Raw genomic sequence first — 25,820 nt, 5'->3', positions numbered from 1 at the left:
CACGTCCATCAAGTCCATGATGCCATCCAGCCATCTCATCCTCAATCGTCCCCTTCTCCTCCTGCCCCCAATCCCTCCCAGCATCAGAGTCTTTTCCAATGAGTCATCTCTTCACATGGGGTGGACAAAGTACTGGAGTTTCAGCTTTAGCATCATTCCTTCCAAAGAAATCCCAGGGTTGATCTCCTTCAGAATGGACTGGTTGGATCTCCTTGCAGTCCAAGGGACTCTCAAGAGTCTTCTCCAACACCACAGTTCAAAAGCATAAATTCTTCGGCACTCAGCCTTCTTCACAGTCCAACTCTCACATCCATACATGACCACAGGAAAAGCCATAGCCTTGACTAGACAGACCTTAGTCGGCAAAGTAATGTCTCTGCTTTTGAATATACTATCTAGGTTGGTCATAACTTTTCTTCCAAGGAGTTAAGCGTCTTTTAATTTCATGGCTGCAGTCACCATCTGCAGTGATTTTGGAGCCCCCCAAAATAAAGTCTGACACTGTTTCCACTGTTTTCTCATCTATTTCCCATGAAGTGATGGGACCGGATGCCATGATCTTTGTTTTCTGAATGTTGAGCTTCAAGCCAGCTTTTTCACTCTCCTCTTTCACTTTCATCAAGAGGCTTTTAGTTCCTCTTCATTTTCTACCATAAGGGTGGTGTCATCTGCATATCTGAGGTTATTGATATTTCTCCTGGCAATCTTGATTCCAGCTTGTGTTTCTTCCAGTCCAGCGTTTCTCATGATGTACTCTGCATATAAGTTAAATAAGCAGGTTGACAATATACAGCCTTGACGTACTCCTTTTCCCATTTGGAACCAGTCTGTTGTCCCATGTCCAGTTCTAACTGTTGCTTCCTGACCTGCATACAGATTTCTCAAGAGGCAGGACAAGTGGTCTGGTATTCCCATCTCTTTCAGAAAGGAGACCCCATTTAGTAAACATCTGCCTTGAAAACGTAAAGCTTACCCCAGAAACAGCTTCAGTCAGGCTGGTGCCAGCCGTTCTCTCGTGCCCTGGACATGAGTGTGAGTGCTTCCCTCTGTGTGCGAAGGTCTGGATGGTGAGAGCCACATGCAGTGATGTTGGGAGCCTGTGTGAGTCAGGGTTCTCCAGAGAAAGGACCAATAAGACATGTGCACATATGCAGAGATTGATGTTGAGAAGCTGGCTCACACAATTTGGAGGCAGGCAAGATCCAAACCTGCAGGGTGAGCTTCTAGGGAAGAATTGGTGTTGCAGCTACAGATGACCTGCTGGTAGAATCTCTTTCTCCTTGGGGGACCTCAGTCTGTTCTCAGCGTCTTCAACTCTTGGGTGTAGCACACCCACATTTTGTAGGGAAATCTGTTTTACTCAGAGTCCACTGATTTCAGTATTGATCTCACCTAAGAAGCAACTGTGTCATGACATCCAGACATGTTTACCCAAACGACTGGGCACCATGACCTGGTCAGTTGACACTTGAAACTATCCATCACAGGGACTGACAGCCAAGGGGTATGGGCTATTTGGAAATGGCAGGTGCTCGCTGGGCGATGCCCTCAGGAATTCAAGTACTAAGGCAGCTATCCCTCTGGGGAAATACGGGGAGGAGGGACGTACCCTGGCCCTTCAGGACAGTGCTGGGTAGGCAGACACCTGTGGAGCAGTGTGAAGGGCCTTGACTTGGGGCCTCAAGTGTAATTGTACCTATTATAATATGCATGCGTGTGTGCTGAGTAGCTTCAAGCTTGTCTGAGTCTCTGTGACCTTATGGGCTGTAAGCTGCCCGACTATTCTGTCCATGAGCTTCTCCAGGCAGGAGTACAGGAGTGGGCCTCTGTGCCCTCCTGCAGGGCTCCTCCTAATACAGGGATCAAATCTGTGTCTGTCTCAGTTCCTGCTGGCAGGTGAATCCTTTACTGCTGAGCCACCAGAAGCCCTACTCTTATAATAGCCACATTTAAAAGTGAAAAAAGACAGGTAGAGTTTATTTAATTACATTTTATTAAACCCAATATATGCAAAATGTTAAAAGAGATGTGAATACCAGACCACCTTACCTGTCTCCTGAGAACCCTGAATGTGGGTCAAGAAGCAATGATTAGAACTGGATATATAAGAGTGGACTGGTTCCAAATTGGGAAAGGAGTATCAAGGCTGTATATTTTCACCCTGCTTATGTAGCTTATATGCAGAGTGCATCATGCAAAATGCCAGGTGGGATGAAGTACAAGCTGGAATCAAGATGGCTAAGAGAAATATCAACAAGCTCAGTTATGCAGATGATACCACCCTTATGGCAGAAAGTGAAGAGAAACTAAAGAGCCTCTTGATGAGGGTGAAAGAGGAGAGTGAAAAAGCTGATGAAACTCAACATTCAAAAAACTAAGGTCATGGCATCTGGTCCCATCATTTCATGGGAAATAGATGGGGAAACAATGGAAACAGTGACAAACTTTATTTTGGGGGCTCCAACATCACTGCAGATGACTGTGATTTCATGATTGCAGCCATGAAATTAAAAGATGCTTGCTCCTTAGAGGAAAAGCTATGACCAACCTAGAGAGCATATTAAGAAGCAGAGACATTACTTTGCCAACAAAGGTCTGTCTAGTCAAAGCTGTAGTTTTTCCAGTAGTCATGTATATATGTGAGAGTTGGACTATAAAGAAGGCTAAGCACCAAAGAACTGGTCCTGTTGATCTATGGTGTTGGAGAAGACTGTTGGGAGTCCCTTGGACAGCAAGGAGATCAAGCCTGAATATTCACTGGAAGGACTGATGCTAATGCTGAAGCTCTGATACTCTGGCCAGCTGATGCGAAGAGGTGACTCATTAGACAAGACTCTAATTTGGGAAAGACTGACGGTAAAAGGAGTAGAGAGCAGCAGAGGGTGAGATGCTTCGATAGCATCATCGACTCTGTTGGTATTAATTTGAGCAAACTCTGGGAGATAGTGGAGGACAGAGGAGTCTGGCATGCTGCAGTCCTTAGGGTCACAAACAATTGGACTTAACTTAGCGGCTAATCAGCAACAACAATCCAAAAGCTTAGCATTTCAAACCATCTGATATTAATGAAGTATCAGAACCTCACCAGGGTCACTGCCTGGGAAGGAACAGACTTTGTATGTACCAACAGAACCCATAGCTCTGGCTGTTTAGACTTTTCTTCCTTTTCTTCTCACCTCAGTTCAGTTGAGTCACTCAGCCGTATCCGACTCCTTGGGACCCCATGAATCACAGCACCCCAGGCATTCCTGTCCATCACCAACTCTCGGAGTTTACTCAAACTCATGTCCATCTAGTCGGTGATGCCATCCAGCCATATCATCCTCTGTCATCCCCTTCTCCTGCCCCCAATTCCTCCAAGCATCAGAGTCTTTTCCAATGAGTCAACTCTTCACATGAGGTGGCCAAAGTACTGGATTTTCAGCTTCAGCATCAGTCCTTCCAAAGAACACCCAGGACTGATCTCCCTTAGGATGGACTGGTTGGATCTCCTTGCACTCCAGGGGACTCTCAAGGGTCTTCTCCAACACCACAGTTCAAAAGCATCAATTCTTCGGGGCTCAGCTTTCTTCACAGTCCAACTGTGGCATCCATAGATGACCACTGGAAAAACCACAGCCTTGACTAGACGGACCTTTGTTGGCAAAGTAATATCTCTGCTTTTGAATATATATGTAGGTTGGTCATAACTTTCCTTCCGAGGAGTAAGTGTCTTTTATTCTTTGCATGCCGGGGTCCAGCCCCGGTGGTTTGAGGGAATTCGAAGGGTGGACGGCGTTGGCGAGGAAATCTTATTTATTTATTAATATAAGATTAGATTAGGAAGAAATAGTGTAGTAGGAAAATTAAGTGGAAAAAGAAGGCTGAATAACTTGGATTACGTGGAAGACCAATACAATTCCAGACAAGGAATCCAGACAAGGAATTTGCACCATCTACGTTGGGCCACCAGCGCTCGCTTGAATATCTAAGGGTGCCTCGCCTTAGGCTCCCTTTCGCGCGGGTCTCAACAGCCAGGGCAAGTAAGTAGACTTGGCAAGCCTCCGCACCCCAGATGGGAATTCAGCCTGAAATTAAAGAGGAGAGGGAGGGAAAGGGAGAAAAGGAGAGAGAAAGAGAGACACGGGGGACACCAGTCCAGTGACTGGCTCCATCCTCTGTTGTTCAGAGGGCCTTTTATACTTTTGATAAAACATGGAGATCAATGGGTAACACAAAGTTATGCAGCGTTAGCAGTCCAGACTCTTATCAAAACCAGACTTTTCTCTCTGCATACCTAATTGTATACATAAGTCTTAGGTGATTTACATCATCTTCTGGCCAAAAGGGCCAATTAACATTTTACAGCCTTTTTTCTGATAAGAGTTTGTCAACCAGAAGACTTATTTGTGTTGATCTTCCCAAAGTCTGGTGCCATTCTCAGAAAGCACTAAATAAAGTTACATTCTTACATAGCAAGGACACAAGAGGAGTGCAGTGATATATAACAAAGAGAAAAGTAATTAACTCAAAAGTCTAGTGTTGCTAACATCAAAACTACTATATATCTTTTTCCATATAAGTTTACATTGATTAACATCCTCCCAGGTGCCTAAAAGATAAAGAATATGGAGGCCTGGCAGCAGGCATTGAGTCAACAGTGAAAACCCTCTACCAATATGATTTTTAACTCTTTAGAAAAGGCTCTGTATCTTTAAGATGCTTTTAAGCTTTGTGCCTCTCGCAGTTGTGGGGCTGAAAGCAATACACAAGCTGTAAGAGGTCCGGGGAACCTGTTAGGCAAGCTAGAGAGTTATCAGAGGGTGTTTAACTGAAACATCCCTTTCAAATGCAGAAGACTAAAGCCCTGAATTGACTTTTTTCCAGAGAATATCAGAAGAGTGGAAAAGCAGGCAGATTCTTGTTTTTTGGGGGGTGGATGCTCAGGAAATTCCAAGGGGAAAACCTGAGGTCTGATTAGCCTTGCCGTCAGAGCTCTGCCGCATGACCTTGTCACGGGTGGAATTCCTCACGCTGGCTCCTGGCATTCGCACCTACACCTGCCCAATTCCCCATGTGCTCCTTATGTTTCCTCACTTGGCCATTTGTCTTCTTTCTCTCTGTTTTTTGTTCTTAAGATTTTTTTAATCTGGACCATTTTTAAAGTCTTTATTGATTTGTTACCACACTGCTTCTTTTTTGTGTTTCGGTTTTTCTGGCTGAGGGCTGTGTGGGATCTTGGCTCCCTAACCAGGCCTTGAACCCACACCCCATGCACTGGGAGGTGGATCCTTAACCACTGGACCTCCAGGGGACTCCCATCATTTGTCTTGTTTCTTTAAAAGTTTCTCCAAGAGGGAAACACGAGTAGAGTGTTTTCCAAGCTCTTGCTTATGTGAAAATACACTGCTGTTCTCTTTACTTGAGAAAGATATAAGGGGCTTCCCAGGTGGACTACTGGTAAAGACTTGGCCTGACAATGCAGGAAAAGCTGTAATAATTTGAAAATGGGAAAAATCAGCCTTAGTCCCCAGTGTTCCCCCAGAAGCTCTGTGTCTTTCACTGTTTGGTGGGAGAGATCTGGGGTCCACCTCGTAATAGTTCACTTCCAAACCAGACTGTCAGCCGTTTCTTCCTACCTGGAGATGGAACTGCCCTTCATTCAGTTCATTTAAAAACTGCCAATTTGGAAAACTCAGCAGTGGCCACAGGACTGGAAAAGGTCAGTTTTCATTCCAATCCCTAAGAAAGGCAATGCCAAAGAATACTCAAACTACCGCACAATTGCACTCAACTCACACACTAGCAAATAATGCTCAAAATTCTCCAAGCCAGGCTTCAACACTACGTGAACTGTGAACTACCAGATATTCGAGCTGGTTTTAGAAAAGGCAGAGGAACCAGAGATCAAATTGCCAACATCCCCTGGATCATCAAAAAAGCAAGAGAGTTCCAGAAAACATCTATTTCTGCTTTATTGACTATGCCAAAGCCTTTGACTGTGTGGATCACAATCAACTGTGGAAAATTCTGAAAGAGATGGGAATACAGACCACCTGACCTGCCTCTTGAGAAATCTGTATGCAGGTCAGGAAGCAACAGTTAGAACTGGACATGGAACAACAGACTGGTTCCAAATAGGAAAAGGAGTACATCAAGGCTGTATATTGTCACCCTGCTTATTTAACTTCTATGCAGAGTACATCATGAGAAACGCTGGGCTGGAAGAAACACAAGCTGGAATCAAGATTGCCGGGAGAAATATCAATAACCTCAGATATGCAGGTGACACCACCCTTATGGCAGAAAGTGAAGAGGAACTAAAGAGCTTTGCCAGGGTCCAGCCCCAGTGGATCCAGGGTAATTTGAAGGTGGGGACGGAATCGGCGTCCTGGAAAAAACTTATTTAATTACAGATACAGAGGGAGATTAGAAACAGATATTGTAGAAGAAAAAGAGGCTGAATAACTGGTTTAGGTGGAATACTAATCACCACCTACGTAGGCCACAGGCGTCTTTCCGTTCTTCCGAGGGAGAGGAGGCACTGAGGCCTCCCCGGTCCGATCTTAGAAGCCCTGGCAAAATCAGTAGGCTTGGTACATACCCTCATACCAGATGGGAATTCAGCCAGGAAAACGGGGAGCAAGGAAGAAACGACACGGGGGAATCAGTCTTTCCAGAAACTGATCCGATTTCTTTATTTTTCAGGTTTGTTTATATACCTTTTTGTTATACATAGGGATGAATACAGAGTCACATGGGGGTCAGCAGACCTGACCCTTGTTACAATCAGGTGCTTCATATAAAATTATACAAAGGTCTTATGAGTTTCATCATCTTTTAGCCATGAGGTCTGCTGACATTTTATGGCCCTTTCTGATACCGGTCAGTTAACCAGAAAACTTATTTTTCCAGGGGTGATTTTTTCTTAAATCAGGCGCCACCCTCCAAATAAAGTTGCATTCCTATAGGGTGAGGGTGTAGTGAGTTACAATCAAGAAAGGAATTTACTTAACCTAAGGTTTAACATGATTAATCTGAAAGGTTAATACTTATTTCTCCTATATGCTAGTTATATTCATTATAAGGACAGGAATATGGAGATTTAGCAGCAAATATTGGCTCAACAAATGTAAACCCTTCACCAAGATAAAGTTACATTTTTACATGGCATAGTGATTTATAACAAAGTACGGTGATCTACAACAAAAGAGAAGATTCATTAACTCAAAAAGTCTAGCATTGCTAACATCAAAAACTACTATATTTCCTTTTCTATATTCCAAATATATTGATTAATATATTCCCAGGTGCCTAAGGATATGGAGGCCTGATGGCAATCATTGATTCATCAATGAAAAAAGCCCTATGCTAATACTCCAAACTCTCTGTGCTGTTTATGGTTGAGGGGTTGTCACACAAGCTAGTCTGTCAGCAGAGAGGTTTGACCTGAGACATCCTTGTCACACCCAGGGCAGGGAATTAGCAGTAATTATTGGCATGACAAATGAAGAAAAAACCCTTCACCAATAGAATTCCTAATCAACCCACTAATACTATACTAATGATCTTCTAACTTTTCAAAAGAGTCTGTATTTAGAAAGTTTTAAAACATCCCATGCCTCTCACAGTTAGGAGGGTATAAACAATCACATGCGGCCGGACGAGCCTGATCAGGCAGGCCAGAGAAACTTCAGAGTTCGTAAGTTGAAACACTCTTGTCATGCCCAGGAATTTTTATTAACTGGAGCTGCAAGTTAACTCCTTCTCTGAGAGAAATGGTTATGGGGGAGAGCTCCCGTAAAGTACTCTGGTTTGGGGGGTAGATGCTCAGGAACAGGGGGTTTCCTGAGGCTTGATCACGCCTTTGCGCATGCCAAGCTTCCTTCCTCATGACCTTTGCCATGGGTGGAGTTCCTCACGCTGGCTCCCAACAGAGCCTCTTGATGAAAGAGAAAGAGGAGAGTGAAAAGGTTGGCTTAAAGCTCAACATTCAGAAAACAAAGATCATGGCATCATGTCCCATCACTTCATGGCAAATAGATGGAGAAACAGTGGAAACAGTGGCAGATTTTATTTTATGGGCTCCAAAATCACTGCAGATGGTGACTGCAGCCATGAAATAAAAAGATGCCTACTGCTTAGAAAAAATGTTGTGACCACCTAGACAGCATATTAAAAAGCAGAGACATTACTTTGCCAACAAAGGTCTGTCTAGTCAAAGCTATTGTTTTTCCAGTAGTTTTGTATGAATGTGAGTGTTGGACTATAAAGAAAGCTGAGTGCAGAAGAATTGATGCTTTTGATCTGTGGTGTTGGAGAAGACCCTTGAGAGTCCCTTGGACTGCAAGAGATCCAACCAGTCCATCCTAAAGGAAATCAGTCCTGAATGTTCATTGGAAGGACTGATGCTGAAGCTGAAGCTCCAATCCTTTGGCCACCTGATGCGAAGAACTGACTCATTTGAAAAGACCCTGATGGGGGAAAGATTGAGGGCAGGAAGAGAAGGGGATGACAGAGGATGAGGTGGTTGGATGGTATCACTGACTCAATGGACATGAGTTTGAGTAAACTCCAGGAGTTGGTGGTGGACAGGGCCGCCTGACATGCTGAAGTCCATGGGGTCACAGTCGGACATGACTGAGTGACTGAACTGAACTGACTGAATGTATGTTTATGGTGGGCTCTAAAAATCCAGTGCTCTTGAATTCATGAGGCCCTTCCAGTCCAAACACACGGACCTTGGTGCACTCAGCTCAGAGTGGTTCGTGTTCAGTCCTGTCTTTACTGTTCTATCCTGGCTCTTCCTTCTTCCTTGTTAGCAACGGAGTGATCACGTTTAGTGTCAGCGAAACACATGGTCTGTTTCTTAGATTTTCTCTCATCATATTTGGGGATTTATGTTCACCTCTGTTGGGCTTCCCTTGTGGCTCAGCTGGTAAAGAATCTGCCTGCAATGTGGGAGACCTGGGTTCGATTCCTGGGTTGGGAAGATCCCCTGGAGAAGGGAAAGGCTACCCATTCCAATATTCTGGCCTAGAGAATTCCTTGAACTGTGTATTCTATGCGGTCGCAAAAAGTCAGACATGACTGAGCAACTCTCACTACACTCTGTTGGAGTAAGAGGTGGCACCTCACTCCAGTATTCTTTCTTGCCTAGAGAATCCCATGGAGAGAGGAACCTGGCAGGCTACAGTCCATGGGGTCACAAAGAGTCGGACACGACTGAGCCCCTGAGCAAGCATGCACACTTTCCCTCTGTGGATTGGAGGAACCAGCAGTGTTTGTGCTGAAAACCACAGGGTTGATTTTCTGTGGTGTTAATTTTGATGCTTCCCGCCTCTGTTGTAAATTTTCAGCACAGCTGCCTGGTGCTAAATTTCCTTGGACATGTGCTTCCTTCTGCTTGTAGCACTGAAGCTGGCCTGTCGGAAGGCCTGGGTAAGAGCCTTGATCCTATATACAGATGGTTGGCTTCCAGTTCCAGTCCTGATACTTTGGGCTGTGTGACCTGGACATGGTTGCTTAACTTCTCTGTGCCTGGGCTTCCTCACCAATTACAGTAACTTTCCTGCTGAGTGGATGTGAAATCAAGTACCTTGGCAGGTGTAGAGCATTCAGATCACCACCTGGCCTAGAACAGGTGCTCAGACTGTGTCATCTGACCCCACAGCCATGGTCAGGGCCTCAGTGATGACCGCTGCCCAGACGTCACCATCTTCCCCAGAGTCCGCCCTTGCTGACTTTCTGTTCCAGGCTCCCTGGGACCACATCTGCTTGTATCCACAAGGAAAACCAGCTCTTGCCTGAGCTTTACTTTTGGGTGTTTCCTCAGGTCCTGGAGTCTCCGCTGCTCACATGTGGGCTCTCCAGGAGGAGACCCTCCCTCTCTCTGAGTCTTTCAGGGAATCCCCCTTGGGGAAGGCAAACTCTGGCCAGAGGGGCTGTTTGCTCGGCTGAGAAATGTGGGGTGCACAGGGTGTGCTGTGAGCAGTTGGGTCTGGGTGGAATATTGATGAACGTGAGCCCTGACTCAGACACCTGTGAGCGCTGCTCCCTGAAGAGATCTCCTAACAGACTCCACGTACGCCCACACTCCGTTAACACTCCTCTCAGGCACACTGGCTGGGCTGCAGGGGACAGAATGTTCCTCTCATCATGCTTCCTGCTGGCAGAGCAGCTGCTGGGGTGGGAGTGCTAGGACCTTCCACCAGCCCCTGCTGAACATGACCCTCACCTAGTTCCACGGTCACATCCCCTGGACCAGTTGCATTTTACAGACGTGCACATGTCACTTGACACCTAAGTTTAAAAATGCGTAAAAGTCAAAATAATATAAAAGTACTGTACCTCAAACAGGGGAGAGCTGTGACATCTAAATTCACCAATTTAGACGCGATCACCTCTAAACCTCACCCAGCACTGTTCCTGTTGTTCAGCTGCTCAGTAGTGTCCCGCTCTTCAGGACCCCATGAACTACAGCACCGCAGGCTTCCCTGTCCTTCACCATCTCCCAGAGCTTGCACAAACTCATGTCCATTGAGTCAATGATGCTATCTAACCAACTTGTCCTTTGTTGTCCCCTTCTCTTCCTGCTTTAATCTTGCCCAGCACCAGGGTCTTTTCTAATGAGTCAGCTCTTTGAATCAGGTGGCCAAAGGATTGGAGCTTCAGCTGCAGCATCAGTCCTTCCAATGAATATTCAGGGTTCATTTCATTTAGGATCTTACCTAGATATTTTCTGTATCTTTTCTGGAGCCAAGCAAAGCAGAAATGGGAAACCATCCTGCAACATGGGATATTTATGCTCACGGGTTTAATGAGCGAAAACAATTGTGAAAACTACGCCAGCACTAATGAGGGGCTCTTGCTGCCAGCTGTCAACCCCAACAAGGAAGGGAAGGCCTGGAAGTCTCCTTTGGGGACAACACAAGCCAGGGGCCAGGTATAAAAGCCCTACATCCCCAAGCACCTTACACACACAGCTCATACACCCAACACACGCAAACCCTCCTCCAGCCCCACCACCTCCACCATGGCAGCCTCCACCCTGTCCATCTGCTCCAGCAACCTGAGCTATGACTGTCCAGAGAGCTGCTGCGAGCCCCCCTGCTGTGCCCCCAGCTGCTGCGCCCCGGCCCCCCGCCTGACCCTCCTCTGTGCCCCAGTGAGCTGTGAGTCCCGCCCCTGCTGCCAGGCAGCCTGCAGCAGCTCCTGCCCAGCCTCATGCTGCCAGCAGTCTAGCTACCAGCCTTCCTGCTGCACCTCCTCCCCCTGCCAGCAGGCCTGCTGTGAGCCTGTCTGCTGCAGGCCTGTCAGCTGTGAACCCGTCTGCTGCAGGCCTGTCTGCTGCAGGCCTGTCTGCTGTGAGGCCTCCCCCTGCTCAACCTCCTCATGTTGCCAGCAGTCCAGCTGCCAGTCCTCCTGCTGCACCTCCTCCCCCTGCCAGCAGGCCTGCTGTGAGCCCGTCTGCTGCAGGCCCGTCTGCTGCAGGCCTGTCTGCTGCACACCTGTCTGCTGCAGGCCTGTCTGCTGCAGGCCCGTCTGCTGCAGGCCCGTCTGCTGCAGGCCCGTCTGCTGCACACCTGTTTGCTGCAGGCCCGTGTGCTGTGAGGCCTCCCCCTGCCTAGCCCCCTCGTCCTGCTGCAGACCCTCCTCCTCCGTGTCCCTCCTCTGCCGCCCCGTGTGCCGCCCCACCTGCTGCGTGCCCGACTCCTCCTGCCAGCCCAGTTGCTGCCGCCCAGCCTCCTCTGTGTCCCTGCTCTGCAGGCCCGTATGCTCCCGCCCTGCTTGCTGCATCCCAACCTTGGCCCCGGAGCCCTGCTGCTGACCTGGCATGTCACCCCAGAGCCAGCCGAGCTCAGGTTCCACCTGTGACTTGGTCCTCTGTCCTGACCTGCGCTGAGTGGTTGCCCTCACACAGGACAGGGTCCCTGATGTCTCCACTGCCCTGACCACTGACCTCTCACTCTTGCCCCAGGAACCCCGACCTCACGGCTCCCTGGGGCTTCTGCCTCCCAGGAGTCGTCTCCAGCTGTCTCTGGGTCAGCTACCCCCCTACCCATCCAGATCCTCTATCTGGGTCACTTGGCCTCGACTTCCAACCTGTCAGCTCCCCCTCAGGCACCTGGATAAATAAACTCACATCATCACCTGATCTGCTCCCTTCATGTGATTCCCTGGTGGGCTGGGTGCAGGGGTGCAAGGAAACACACGATTATGACTTGACACTAGTCTCCTCCAGCTGAGAGCATTTCTGTTGGTAAGCGAGTGTGTGAGTCACTCAGTCAGGTCCGACTCTCTGAGACCCCATAGACTGTAGCCCACCAGGTTCCTCTGTCCATGGAATTCTCCAGGCAAGAATACTGGAGTGGGTTGCTATTCCCTCTCCAGGGAATCTTCCTGACTCAGGGTTGAACAGGGATCTCCTACATAGCAGGCAGGTTCTTTACCGTCTGAGTCACCAGGGAAGCCCTGGCAGTAAGTGACTGAGACCCCAAAGGGCATGGGCCTGACCCCTCTGGGCAGGGTCACCAGGTGGGGCTCCTGCTTCTCCAGGAAGTCAGTGCCTGCTCAGGCCCTGGCCCGCGGCTGGTCCCCTGCAGACCTGCCATGGTCTAGGGGTTTCTCAGGCTCCCTGGACTGTTCCTGCCCACTTGAAACATAGCGACCAGCTGGCCCCTTGAGTCCGCTCCATGTGGGAGGCCTAAGGACCCCGTGTGACACACCTGCATGTGGCTGGGGTCACCCCTTTTGGTCTGCCAGTGGGTCTGCACTTTTAGCAGAAATGTGGTGGTGGGGGTGCTGCTCCAACCGTGTGGAGTGAGAGGGCCTGGATGACCTCCCACCCGACTGATCCAGAGAGCTAACAAGGTCAGGACACTAGGAGGTTGAGATGCTGGACTTGAAGAGGACAGTACAGGCCCACCTGGGAGGGGAAAGAAACAGAGTGGGTCTCACAGCTGCCCAGCCCACCCCCTCGAGAATGATTCCAGCACCCAGGCCAGAAACCCAGGTGGAGTGCCATGGATCCCTCAGTTTTAGAGCTGGTCTGCGAATTGGGGGAAGTGTGGGGCAGCTAGTCTGGGGTCAGGATGCCAGAGAGAAGAGAGCTGTTCTGAGGAACTCCCCTGTCCACAGAGGGTCTCCCTTAAGTGTCCCCTGAGAAATGATAAGCAAACAGGTGTGAGGCTGAGCCTGGGAAAACCCATAAAGTTAGCTGGACTGATTTGCAGAGATGAAAGAGAGCCTTGAAAGGACCTGCCCCCACCTGCCTGTGGGAAATATTCAGAAGTCTTAGGACATGGGTTGGCTCTTCCCAAGGATGTTGCCTCAACTCTGAGAGAAAATAGTAGGAATGGAAGAGGAGAAATTAGCACAGACCCCACAGATATTAAAAGGAAATGCAATAAGCAATTAGGGTGATATGGACTCATTCCTTGAAGACACAGATAACCAAAATTCGTTTAAAAAAAAAAACAAACAGATCTCCTCAATTGCCCTGTATCAACTTAACGTATCTTCATTTTTAGGGCAGTTTTAGGTTCACAGCAAAACTGAGTGGGAAGTACAGAGCTCCTATATATCCCTACCCTCACACACGCACAGCCTACCCCACCATCAGTATCTTGTGATTTGATGCATTTGTTACAAATGGGCTACATTCATCATAATGAATAAACCTACCCTGACATGTTAATATCACCCCAAGTCCATAGTTTACATTAGAGGTCACTCTTGCTGTTGCAAGCTTCTATGTCTTTTCATAAATGTATTATAACACCTGTGGAACATTACGGAATAGTTTCCCTGCCCTAAAAGTCCTCCGTGCTCCATCTGTTCATCTCTTCTTCCCTGCTAACCCCTGGCCACCACCCATCTTTTTCCTGACTCCATGGTTGTGTCTTTTCCAGAATGTCGTATCCCTGGAAGCATCAGGAGTGGAAACTTTTCAGATGGGCTTCTTTCACTTAGTAATGTGCACTTACGTTTCCTTCATGTGCCTTCATGTCTTGATAGCCTTTTTCTATTTTTGTTATTGAGGTAAAATATTCATAACACAGAGTTGACAACCTTAATCACTTTAAAGTGTACAGTTCAATGGTATTAAGTACATTCATAACCTTGTGTGACCATCACCACTATCTGCACTCGGAACTCTTTATCTTGCAAAACACACTCTATGCACTTGAAACAAGAATCCCCCTACTTCCTTTCTCACAGCCCCTGAAAGCATCATTCTACTTTTTGTCTCTAAAGTACTTCGTGTAAGTGAAATCACAAAGTATTTGTCTTTTTGTGACTGGCTTATTTATCTTACCATAATGTCCTCATGGTTCATCCATAATAGTGCCAGATTTACTTCCTGTTAAAGGGTGAATAATATTCCATCCTATGTCCATTTATCCCTCAGTGAACACCTGAATGGCTTCCACTTTTCAGCTATTGTGAAAAATGCGTCTATGAATGTGGTTTTACAAATATCTCTTCAAGATTTGCTTTCAATTATTTTCTCATAGACCCAGTAGAAATACTGGATCAGACAGTAATTCTACTTTTAATTTGTTGAGGAGCCATCATACTGATTTCCACGTAGCTGTACCAGTTCATGTTCCCACCAACAGTGTACAAGTGTTCCAGTTTCTTCACAGTCTTACCAGTATTATGTTGTTTTTTTAAGTAAATGGTCATTATACTAAGAGGTGCAAGGTGGTACCTCACTGTAGTTTTGATTTGCATTTCTCCAATGATTAGTTATATTGAGTATATTTTCATGTGCTTATGGGCCATTTGTATACCTTCATTGGAAAAATGTCTATTCGTGGTCTTTGCTCATTTTTGAGTTAGGTTTTTAGTTCTTATTTTTGAGTTTTGGGAGTTCTCTATACATTCTGGATATCAATCTCTTATCAGATATATGATTTTCAAATGTTTCCTCACATTTCTTTGGGTTACCTTTGTCCTCTGTTGATATACATTTTGATGAAAAATATTTAAAATTTTCGTGAAGTCCAGTTTTTATATTTTCTGATGCTGACTGTGTCATTGGTGTCACATCCAGGAAATGACTGCCAAATTCAAGGCTGTGTAATTTTATCCTATTTTTTCTTCAAAGTTTTATAGTTACAGGTCTTACTTTTAGATTGAGGATCCACTTTGCGTTAATTTTGTATATGATGTTAGAAATCGATCTAACTTCATTCTTATGCAAGTGAATATCCAATTTTCCTAGAACCATTTGTTGAAAAGACTGTCTTTTCTCCAGTGAATGGACTTAAGGCCCTTGTCAAAAATGGTTTGACCTAATGTGTGAGGGTTTATTTTGGATCCTGTATTCTCTTCCATTGATCTCTATGCCTGACTCTGTGCCAGTACCACTCTATTTGATTATTGTCGCTTTGTAGTGAATTTTGAAATCAGGAAGTATGGTTCCTCTGGCTTTGTTCTTTTTCAGGATTTTTTTTTTTTTTTTTTGGTTATGCAAAGTCCCTTAAGATTCCATATGAGTTTTAGAATGAGTTTTTTATATTTCTGGGAAAAGTCATCAAGATGTTGATAGCAACTGTATTAAATATATAGATTGCTTTGGATAGTAATGACATCTTAACAATATTAAAGCTTCCAATCCATAAATATGGGGTATCTTTCCATTTACTTATGTCTTCGTGTATTTCTTTCAACAATGATTTGCACATTTTACTGGATAAGTTTTTGACCTCCTTGAGTAATTCCTAAGTATTTTACTTTTTTGATAATATTCTAAATGAAATCATTTTTGTAATTTCCTTTTAGGGTTATTCATTATTAGTGTATAGAAATGCAAGTAAAAATTGACTTTGTATCCTGCTGTTTTGCTGAATTCACTTATTAGTTGTAATGGTTTTGTGTGTAGCTATGCAATTTTTAGGATTTTGTGTATATGAGGATTATGTATATACAACATCTATGAACAGAGGTGATTTTACTTCTTCTTTTTCAACTTAAATGCCTTTTATTTTTCCTTTTGTCCAGCTGCTCTCCTAGAACTTCCAGGACTGATGAAAACAGTGGCAAAAGTGGGCAACCCTGCCTTGCTCCTGATCTTAAAAGAAAAGCTTTCAGTCTTTCAACGCCAAGTGTGATGTTTGCTGTGGGTCTTTCAAATGCGTATTTCTTTTTTTTTATTATGTTGAGGCGGTTTCCTTCTACCTTCAGTTTGTTGAGTGTTTTTATCATAAAAGGTGTTAAATTTTGTCAAGTGCTTTTTATGCATCAGTTGAGATGATTTTGTATTTCCCCCTCCATTCCATTAATATGGTGTGTTATATTCATTGATTTTCATATCACTTCTTTCACCCTTGCATTCTGCCAGGAGATCTGCCTTGGTTATGGTGTACAGTTCTTTTAATTTGCTGCTGAATTCAGTTTGCTAGTATTTTGATGAGGATTTTTGTAAGAGACTGAATGCTTTTCCTCTAAGAGCAGGAGCCAGACACAGGTGTCTTCTCTCTGCATTCCTTCAACATCATACTTAAGACCACCACTTGTGCAACAAAATAACAAATACAAGGGTGCATACCGAAGAAATAAAATCATCTCTATGCACAGAGGGTGTGATTGTCCACATTGAAACCCTTAATAATCTACAAAAAGACTGGTAGAAATACATGAGGGTTTAGCAAGTTGAAGAATGCAAGTCTGGGGTATTAAAAATTCATTATATTTCTTGGACTTCCCTGGGAGCTAGGTCGTTAAGAATCCACCTGCCGATGCAGGGGACATGGATTCGACCCCCGACTGGGGAAGATTCCACAGCCTGCACGCCGCCCTTACTGAGGCCCACACACCTAGGGGGCCTCCTAGGCAGCTTAGTGGGAGAGAATCCACCTGCCAGTGCAGAAGACTCAGGCGATGCAGGTTCGATCCTTGGGTGGGGAAAATCCCCTGGAGGGAAATGGCGACCCACTCCAGGATTCTTGCCTGGAAAATCCCATGGACAGTGCAGCCTGGTGGGCCACAGACCATGGGGGTCACAAATAGACACGACTAGCAACTGAGCGTGCATGCATGTACACACTCTAGGACCTGCAAGCTACACCTACTGAGCCCCCCTGCTGCAACCACGGAAGCCTGTGCACCGTGAGCCCAGACTCCACAACAAGGGAAGCCACCGCAATGAGAAAGCCCATGTACTGCATCCAAAAAAGCCTCAGACAGGAAAGAAGACCCAGCACAACCAAAAATAATAATAATAATAAATAAACAAGGAATTTAGAGACTACTTATATTTCTATATAATAGCAATAAAATTGAAATAAGGTTTTTGTTTAAAAGTATGTTAGAATTAAAAACTGAAAACAGGTATAAGTTTTACAGAATATGTACATAATGACATCTATAAAAACACTGATGAAAGAAAAAGAAGACACAGATAAGTGTAGAACTAGACCATGTCTGCATGTTTGAATATCATTATGATGTCAGTTGCCTCCAAACTGGGGCCTCCCTGGTAGTTTAGCTGGTAAAGGATCTGCCTGACATGCAGGATACCCTGGTTTGATTCCTGGGTTGGGAAGATCCCCTGGAGAAGGAATAGACTACCCACTCCAGTACTCTTGGGCTTTCCTGGTGGCTGAGATGTTAGAGAATCTGGTGGCAGTGCAGAAAACATGGGTTTGATCCCTGGCTTGGAAAAATCCCCTGGAGGAGGGCTTGGCAACCCACTCTAGGATTCTTTCTTGGAGAATCCCCATGACAGAGGAGCCTGGCAGGCTACAGTGCACGGGGTCACAAAGAGTTGGACACGACTAAGCGGCTAAACACAGCACATCATCTCCAGATTGATCTATAGATTCAAAGTAATTCCAATAACAAATAGGGTTTCTTTGTTGGTATCAATAAGTTGACCCTAAAATTATTTGAAAGGCAAAGGAGCTCAAGGAGCCACAAAATTTGAATGGGGAAAAAAGTTGGAGGTTTTACCCTATCTGACTTCAGTATTTTCCGTAAAGCTATAATAATCAAAACAATCCAATGCTAGCAAAGGTACAGGCCCAGATGAATGATACAGAAAAGAAAAACAGGCCCACACAAGTGAAATCAATTGATTTCTTATAAAAGTGCAAAGGCAGTTTGGAACAATGGATGTCTATATGCAAAACCAAAAAGTAAGCCTTGACCCGTACCTCAATTTTTACTTAATGTAAAACTTTAATCAAAGTTTATCAGAGACCTAAATATAAAATGTGAAAGGTTTAAACTTTCAGAGGAAAACATAGGAGAAAATCTTTGTGACCTTGTGGTTAGGCAGAGTTCTTAGATTGAATACCAAAAGCGCGATCGCTAAAAGACAAAAAGGAATACCCTGGACTTCATCAGTATTAAACTATTTTGTTCATCAAAAGACACTCTTAAAGAATGAAAACACAAGCCATAGACTGGGAGAAAATATTTGCAAATCACACATCTGACTAAAGTCCTTGTATGCAAAATATATAAAGAACACTCAAAATCCAACATCAAGAAAAACTAACAAAGAAAAGGGCCTAAAGATTTGAAGAAATACCAAAGAAGATGCAGGGATGGCAAATAAGCATATAAATGATGCTCCACATGATCACTCATTAGGGAAGTGCAAATTAAAACTGCAACAAAGTCCCCTTCATACTTATGAGAAAGGCTAGAATGAAAAACAATTAACATGCCAGTGTTGGCAGGGATGTGGAGGAACTGGAGCTTTGATACATAAAATAATGTCATAAATGACACAGCCACTGTGGATAAGTTTGGCAAATAGGTACATTAGAGAACCTCACCATATCACTGGTCCTTGGGGAAATGCAAGTTTGAATTATGCTAAGGTAGTGCAGCTGCTGCTAAGTCACGTCAGTCACGTCTGACTCAGTGCGACCCCATAGATGGCAGCCCACTAGGCTCCTCTATCCCTAGGATTCTCCAGGCAAGAACCCTGGAGTGGGTTGTCATTTCCTTCTCCAATGCATGAAAGTGAAAAGTGAAAGTGAAGTCGCTCAGTCATGTCTGCCTCTTAGCGACCCCAAGGACTGCAGCCTACCAAGCTTCTCTATGGGATTTTCCAGGCAAGAGTACTGGAGTGGGTCGCCAGTGCCTTCTCTGAAACTAAGGTACTACTGCATACCTATTGTTGTTAGGTCACTAAATGAAGTGAAGTGGAGTGAAAGTTGCTTAGTTGTGTCTGACTCTTAATTCTCCAGGCCAGAATACTGGAGTGGCTAGCTGCCGGGGTCCAGCCCCGGTGGATCCAGGGAATTCGAAGGTGGGGACGGAGTCGGCATCCTGGAAAAAACTTATTTAATTATAGATATAGAGGGAGATTAGGAACAGATAGTGTAGTAGAAAAAGAGGCTGAATTCAGATAGGAAAATGGGGAGCGAGAAAAAGACGACACGGGGGAATCAGTCTTTCCGGAAACTGATCCGATTTCTTTATTTTTCAGGTTTGTTTATATACCTTTTTGTTATACATAGGGATGAACACAGAGTCACGCGGGGGTCAGCAGACCTGACCCTTGTCACAATCAGGTGCTTCATATAAAATTATACAAAGGTCTTATGAGTTTCATCATCTTTTAGCCATGAGGTCTGCTGACATTTTATGGCCCTTTCTGATACCGGTCAGTTAACTAGAAAACTTATTTTTCCAGGGGTGATTTTTTCTTAAATCAGGCGCCACCCTCCAAATAAAGTTGCATTCCTATAGGGTGAGGGTGTAGTGAGTTACAATCAAGAAAGGAATTTACTTAACCTAAGGTTTAACATGATTAATCTGAAAGGTTAATACTTATTTCTCCTATACGCTAGTTATATTCATTATAAGGACAGGAAGGAATATGGAGATTTAGCAGCAAATATTGGCTCAACAAATGTAAACCCTTCACCAATGTTCCCCTTAAGATCTATTTTGTCCGCCCCGCGGTGGGGCGCGGGACATGTGGCGTACGGAAGACCCACTCCCCGGCGCCGCTCGTGGGGGGCCCAAGTCCTTCTGATCGAGGCCCCCCAAAAAAAAAAAAAAAAAAAAGATCTATTTTGTCTTAAGATAGTGATAAAGTTACATAGCATAGTGATTTATAGTGATTTATAACAAAGTACAGTGATCTATAACAAAAGAGAAGATTCATTAACTCAAGAAGTCTAGTATGCTAACATCAAAAAACTACTATATTTCCTTTTCTATATTCCAAATATATTGATTAATATATTCCCAGGTGCCTAAGGATATGGAGGCCTGATGGCAATCATTGACTCATCAATGAAAAAAGCCCTACGCTAATACAGCAAACTCTCTGTGCTGTTTATGGCTGAGAGGCTGTCACACAAGCTAGTCTGTCAGCAGAGAGGTTTGACCTGAGACATCCTTGTCACACCCAGGGCAGGGAATTAGCAGTAATTATTGGCAGGACAAATGAAAAAACCCTTCACCAATATAATTCCTAATCAACCTACTAATGCTATACTAACAATCTTCTAACTTCTCAAAAGAGTCTGTATTTAGGAAGTTTTAAAACATCCCGTGCCTCTCACAGTTGGGAGGCTGTAAACAATCACATGCGGCCGGACAAGCCTGATCAGGCAGGCCAGAGAACCTCCAGAGTTTGTAAGCTGAAACACTCTTATCACGCCCAGGAATTTTTATTAACTGGAGCTGCAAGTTAACTCCTTCTCTGAGAGAAATGGTTATGGGGGAGAGCTCCCCGTAAAGTAGTCTGGTTTTGGGGGTAGATGCTCGGGAACAGGGGGTTTCATGAGGCTTGATCACACCTTTGCGTATGCCAAGCTTCCTTCCTCATGGCCTTTGCCATGGGCGGAGTTCCTCACGCTGGCTCCCAACAGCTAGCTTTTCCCTTCTCCAGGAGATCTTCCCAACCCAGGGATCGAACCCAGGTCTCCCACATTGCAGGCAGATTCTTTACCAGCTGAGCCATAAGGGAAGTCCAAGAACACTGGAATGGGTAGCCTATCCCTTCTCCAGCAGATCTTCCCGACCCAGGAATTGAACCGGGGTCTCCTGCATTGCAGGTGGATTCCTTACCAACTGAGCTATGAGGGAAGCCCTGTTTAGTCACTAAGTTGAGTGTAACTCTTTGCGACGCCATGGACTGCAGCCTGCCAGGCTCCCCTGTCCATGGGATTTCCAGGGAAGAATACTGGAGTGGGTTGCTATTTCCCTCTTCAGAGGATTTTCCCACCCAGGAGATCGGACTCACAGCTCCTGCATTGGCAGGTGGACTCTTAACCACCGAGCCATCTGGGAAGCCCTCATGCCTATTAGAACGGCCAAAATTAAAACCCTCACAATATTGACTGTTGGCCAAGGATATGCAGCCACGAGAACGTTCACGCATTGCTGGTGGGAATGCAGAATGGCACAGCCACTTGGGGAAAGAGCTTAGCAGGTTCCTATCAAGCCAAACCTACAGTTCCCATCCAATCCAGCTCTGCCGCACCTGGGTGTTTATCCTAGAGGAATGAAAACACGATCACAAAGAAACCTGTACACAAAGAACGTAGACAGCAGGTTTGTTCATAATCACCAAAGACAGGAAGTCATGAGAATGTCTCCCAGCTGTGCAGTGAACAAATGGGGGAGCCCCTCACCCCGGACACCGTGCAGCAGGAAAGGGGATGAGCCCGGATGCACACGGCACCACGGCCACTGCATTTTCAGAGCGAAAGAAGCCAGATCCCAAAGGTCACCCAGTGTACGATTCCATGTATGTGACCTCCTGGAAAAGCCACAGCTGCAGGGATCTTGAATCAGCATTTGCCTGGGGCTTTGGGCCGAGGGAGGAGCTGACTCCAGTGGACAGGAGTGTGGGGGCCTGTATGGTCTGGTGGGGGTGTGTCTGCGTTTGTGAAAACTCAGAGAACTATGCATGGCAAAGAGGGGGTCGAAGGCCAGAGGGGCAGGGCAGCCAGCAGGCACTTATTCTACAGGGCCAAGCCAGTGGACCTCCTCTCCCTCCGTCTGCTTTTTGGTGACTTGTTGTTCTTTATTATTGTTTTTTATATGTGCCTGCCTTTGGGCTCGCTCTTTTTCTGGACCATGTACTCTTGAGGTAGTTTGTGTAGATAATGTACGAGTGGCTTCTTTTCAGGATAGCTGTCTTATCCGAAGTGCTCTAATCTCCATCTGCCTGATAATCCACTTTCCTCAGACTTTCAAGATTTGGTTGCACTCTCTTCAGGTATGTTGACTGGTGAGGAAAGTCGGATGCCAAACCTCTGGAAGCTTTCAGGCTGTTTCCGTGTATTTGGCGTCAGACATTTCACCAGTGTGTCAGATACGCACCGTATCTGTCCTAGTTTGGTCAGAGTTCCGGATCTGAAGCCCAGGTTTCCCTCCCTTCTCTCCGGAGAACGCTCTGCTTCTCCCTTCGCTGTGCACGTTCTGACCCTGGAGACCCAGTCTGATGGGGAGGGACCTGCCCTCCTTCCTGCTCTGTGCTTGAGACATGCCTTGTTCTTCTCACTCACCCCTTCCCCGTCTGATGGGGAGGGACCTTCCCTCCTTCCTGCTCTGTGCTTGAGACATGCCTTGTTCTTCTCACTCACCCTTCTCCCTTTGGCTGATCTGTCCACGGTTCAGCCCTGCTGCTTGAGAGGGACGTCTGACAGCAGGGGACAGCACTGTCCCAACTGTGAGCTCTGCGATGCCAAGTCACAGAGACGGGGGTTCACAGCCAACACCTGAGAGCAATAGAGACAGGTGGGAGAGGGGACACACACGGTGGGGCTTCGGGACCATAGATTAATCCTGTGTTTGCTGAGAGAACCTCACCCAGCTCAGGGTGATCCAGCCCTCAACCAGGACATGCATTTTACAAGCAGCAAATTCTTGTGTAAATAAACAAGAAGAAATAGGGGCTCAAAACACCAACAAGGAAAGGGAAGCCTCAGGGAGCCTTCAGCTGGCCCTGCACACACCTGGACGGGGTATAAAAGGCCCACAGCCCTGAGCAGCGCTCACTCACACACACACTCACTCACACACACTCACACCTCACCTCCTCCAGCTCCACCGCCTCCACCATGGCTTCCTCCGCCCTGTCTGTCTGCTCCAGTGACCTGAGCTACGGCAGCCGGGTCTGCCTGCCCGGGTCCTGTGACTCCTACACCGGCTCCTCCTGGCAGGTGGACGACTGTCCAGAGAGCTGCTGCGAGCCCCCCTGCTGTGCCCCCAGCTGCTGCACCCCGGCCCCCCGCCTGACCCTCCTCTGTGCCCCTGTGAGCTGTGAATCGAGCCCCTGCTCCCAGCCAGCCTGCAGCAGCTCCTGCCTGGACTTGTACTGCCAGCAGTCTAGCTGCCAGCCCTCCTGCTGCACCTCGTCCCCCTGCCAGCTGGCCTGCTGTGAGCCTGTCTGCTGCACACCCGTCTGCTGCAGGCCCATCTGCTGCAGGCCTGTCTGCTGCAGGCCCGTCTCCTGCAGGCCCGTCTGCTGCACACCCGTCTCCTGCAGGCCTGTCTGCTGCACACCCGTCTGTTGCACACCCCTCTGCTGCAGGCCCGTCTGCTGTGAGTCCTCCCCCTGCTCAGCCTCCTTGTGCTGCCAGCCCAACCCCTGCTCCTCAGTCAGATGCAGACCCTCCTCCTCCGTGTCCCTCCTCTGCCGTCCTGTGTGCCGCCCTGCATGCTGCGTGCCCACCTCCTCCTGCCAGCCCAGCTGCTGCCGCCCAGCCTCCTGCCTGTCCCTGCTCTGCCAGCCCAAGTGCTCCCGCCCTGCCTGCTGCGTCCGAACCTCGGCCCCAGAGCCCAGTTGCTGACCTGGCACATTGCCAACTCCTTCCAGGGCCAATGCTGGCTTTCACCTGAAATTTCTGTAGCCTTGAATCCAGTCTGGGGTCTCCTTCTGCCCCAGAATTTCCTGTGAGCCGCCTTGGCTGGCTCCTGGTTCCCTCCAGGCCCTGGGTGTCAGCCAGCATCCTGCTCTCCATCCTTGTTGGTCATGGATTTTGTCCTGACCTAGGTGAGGGGGTCTGCCTGCTAACAAATAAAGTCATTGTCATGCCCTCTCTGTGCCTTGAGTGCATATCTCTTCAAACCCTGGGAAAGACCTGTGTTGTGGAGAGTGGTCTGGGCTGTGTTAGAAACCTGGCCTTGAGTTGTATCCAGGACAGTGACATCACCAGGCACAGGTAACAGCACCCGGCTACTCTCTGCCAGGGTGTCCTGAGGACATAGTTCCACTGAAGCCTTCAGTCCAGAGTATCCTGCTCACCTGTAGACCCCTGCATGAAGTGAGTGATGGGGTGGGAATGGGGCACAGGTTCAAGCCCTGGGCTTGCACACTGGGAACATGGGGGTTCCCTAGGGACAAAGGAGACCCCATTTAGTAAACATTTGCCTGGAATACATAAAGCTTACCCCAGAAACAGCTTCAGACAGGCTGGTGCCAGCCGTTCCCTAGTGCCCTGGACACGAGTGTGAATTCTTCCCTCTGTGTGTGAAGGTCTCGATGGTGAGAGCCACATGCAGTGATGTTGGGAGCCTGTGTGAGTCAGGGTTCTCCAGAGAAAGGACCAATAGGCATGTGCACATATGCAGAGATTGATGTTGAGAAGCTGGCTCACACCCTTTGGAGGCGGGCAAGATCCAAATCTGCAGGGTGAGCTTCCAGGAAGAGTTGGTGTTGCAGCTACAAATGACCTGCTGGTAGAATCTCTTTCTCCTTGGGGACTTCAGTCTGGTCTCAAGGTCTCCAGCTGCTTGGATGTGGCCCACCCGCATTTTGTAGGGCAGTCTGTTTTACTCAGAGTCCACTGATTTCAGTATTGATCTCACCTAAGAAGCAACTGTGTCATGACATCCAGACATGTTTACCCAGACAACTGGGCACCATGGCCTGGTCAGCTGACACTTGAAACTATCCATCACAGGGACCGACAGCCAAAGGGGATGGGCTATTTGGAAATGGCAGGTGCTCTCAGGAATTCAAGTATTAAGGCAGCTATCCCTCTGGGGAAATATGGGGAGGAGAAACATATGCTGGCCCTTTGGGACAGTGCTGGGTAGGTAGACACCTGCAGGGCAGTGTGAAGGGCCTTGACTGGGGCCTCAGATGTAATTGTACCTATTATAATATGCATGCATGTGTGCTGAGATGCTTCAAGCGTGTCTGATTCTTTGTGACCTTATGGACCATAAGCTGCCCGACTCTTCTGTCCATGAGCTTCTCCAGGCAGGAGTACAGGAGTGGGCCTCTGTGCCCTCCTCCAGGGGCTCTTCCTGACCCAGGGATCAAATCTGTGTCTGCTGCAGTACCTGCTGGCAGGCGAATTCTTTACTGTTGAGCCACAGGGGAAGACCAACTGATATAAGAAACACATTTAAAAGTGAAAAAAGACAGGGAGAGTTTGTTTAATTACATTTTATTAAACCCAGCATATGCAAAATGTTAAAAGAGATGTGAATACCAGACCACCTTACCTGTCTCCTGAGAAACCTGTATATGGGTCAAGAGGCAATGATTAGAACTGGATATGTAAGAGTGGACTGGTTCCAAATTGGGAAAGGAGTATCAAGGCTGTATATTGTCACCCTACTTATTTAGCTTATATGCAGGGTACATCATATGAAATGCCAGGCAGGATGAAGTACAAGCTGGAATCAAGATGGCTAAGAGAAATATCAACAAGCTCAGTTATGCAGATGATACCACCCTTATGGCAGAAAGTGAAGAGAAACTAAAGAGCCTCTTGATGAGGGTGAAAGAGGAGAGTGAAAAAGCTGATGAAACTCAACATTCAAAAAACGAAGATCATGGCATCTGGTCCCATCATTTCATGGCAAATAGATGAGGAAACAATGGAAACAGTAACAGACTT

General features: G+C 46.7%; 3 protein-coding genes across 3 annotated transcripts in view; all 3 read left to right on the top strand.

Moving 5' to 3' along the window:
* TSPEAR (thrombospondin type laminin G domain and EAR repeats) overlaps positions 1 to 25,820 on the top strand; it is a 171,454-nt gene that overhangs the window by 92,689 nt on the left and 52,945 nt on the right. The gene's annotated exons all lie outside the window — the stretch shown is intronic.
* On the top strand, positions 10,955 to 11,809 carry LOC114110486 (keratin-associated protein 10-8-like). Its single transcript, XM_027961091.3, has one exon. The coding sequence runs from the start codon at positions 11,015 to 11,017 to the stop codon at positions 11,807 to 11,809; it is 795 nt and encodes a 264-aa protein (XP_027816892.1). The 5' UTR covers positions 10,955 to 11,014.
* On the top strand, positions 23,028 to 23,759 carry LOC114110489 (keratin-associated protein 10-8-like). Its single transcript, XM_027961095.2, has one exon. It carries the CDS (start codon positions 23,028 to 23,030, stop codon positions 23,757 to 23,759), a length of 732 nt encoding a protein of 243 aa, XP_027816896.1.

This window comes from Ovis aries, chromosome 1, assembly GCF_016772045.2.
Source record: "Ovis aries strain OAR_USU_Benz2616 breed Rambouillet chromosome 1, ARS-UI_Ramb_v3.0, whole genome shotgun sequence".
Taxonomy (NCBI): domain Eukaryota; kingdom Metazoa; phylum Chordata; class Mammalia; order Artiodactyla; family Bovidae; genus Ovis; species Ovis aries.
This window is presented reverse-complemented; position numbering and strand designations above follow the sequence as displayed.

Bases quoted from the DNA above. Each gene is read 5' to 3' on its own strand.
- LOC114110486 (XM_027961091.3), top strand. From the start codon at position 11,015: ATGGCAGCCTCCACCCTGTCCATCTGCTCCAGCAACCTGAGCTATGAC.
- LOC114110489 (XM_027961095.2), top strand. From the start codon at position 23,028: ATGGCTTCCTCCGCCCTGTCTGTCTGCTCCAGTGACCTGAGCTACGGC.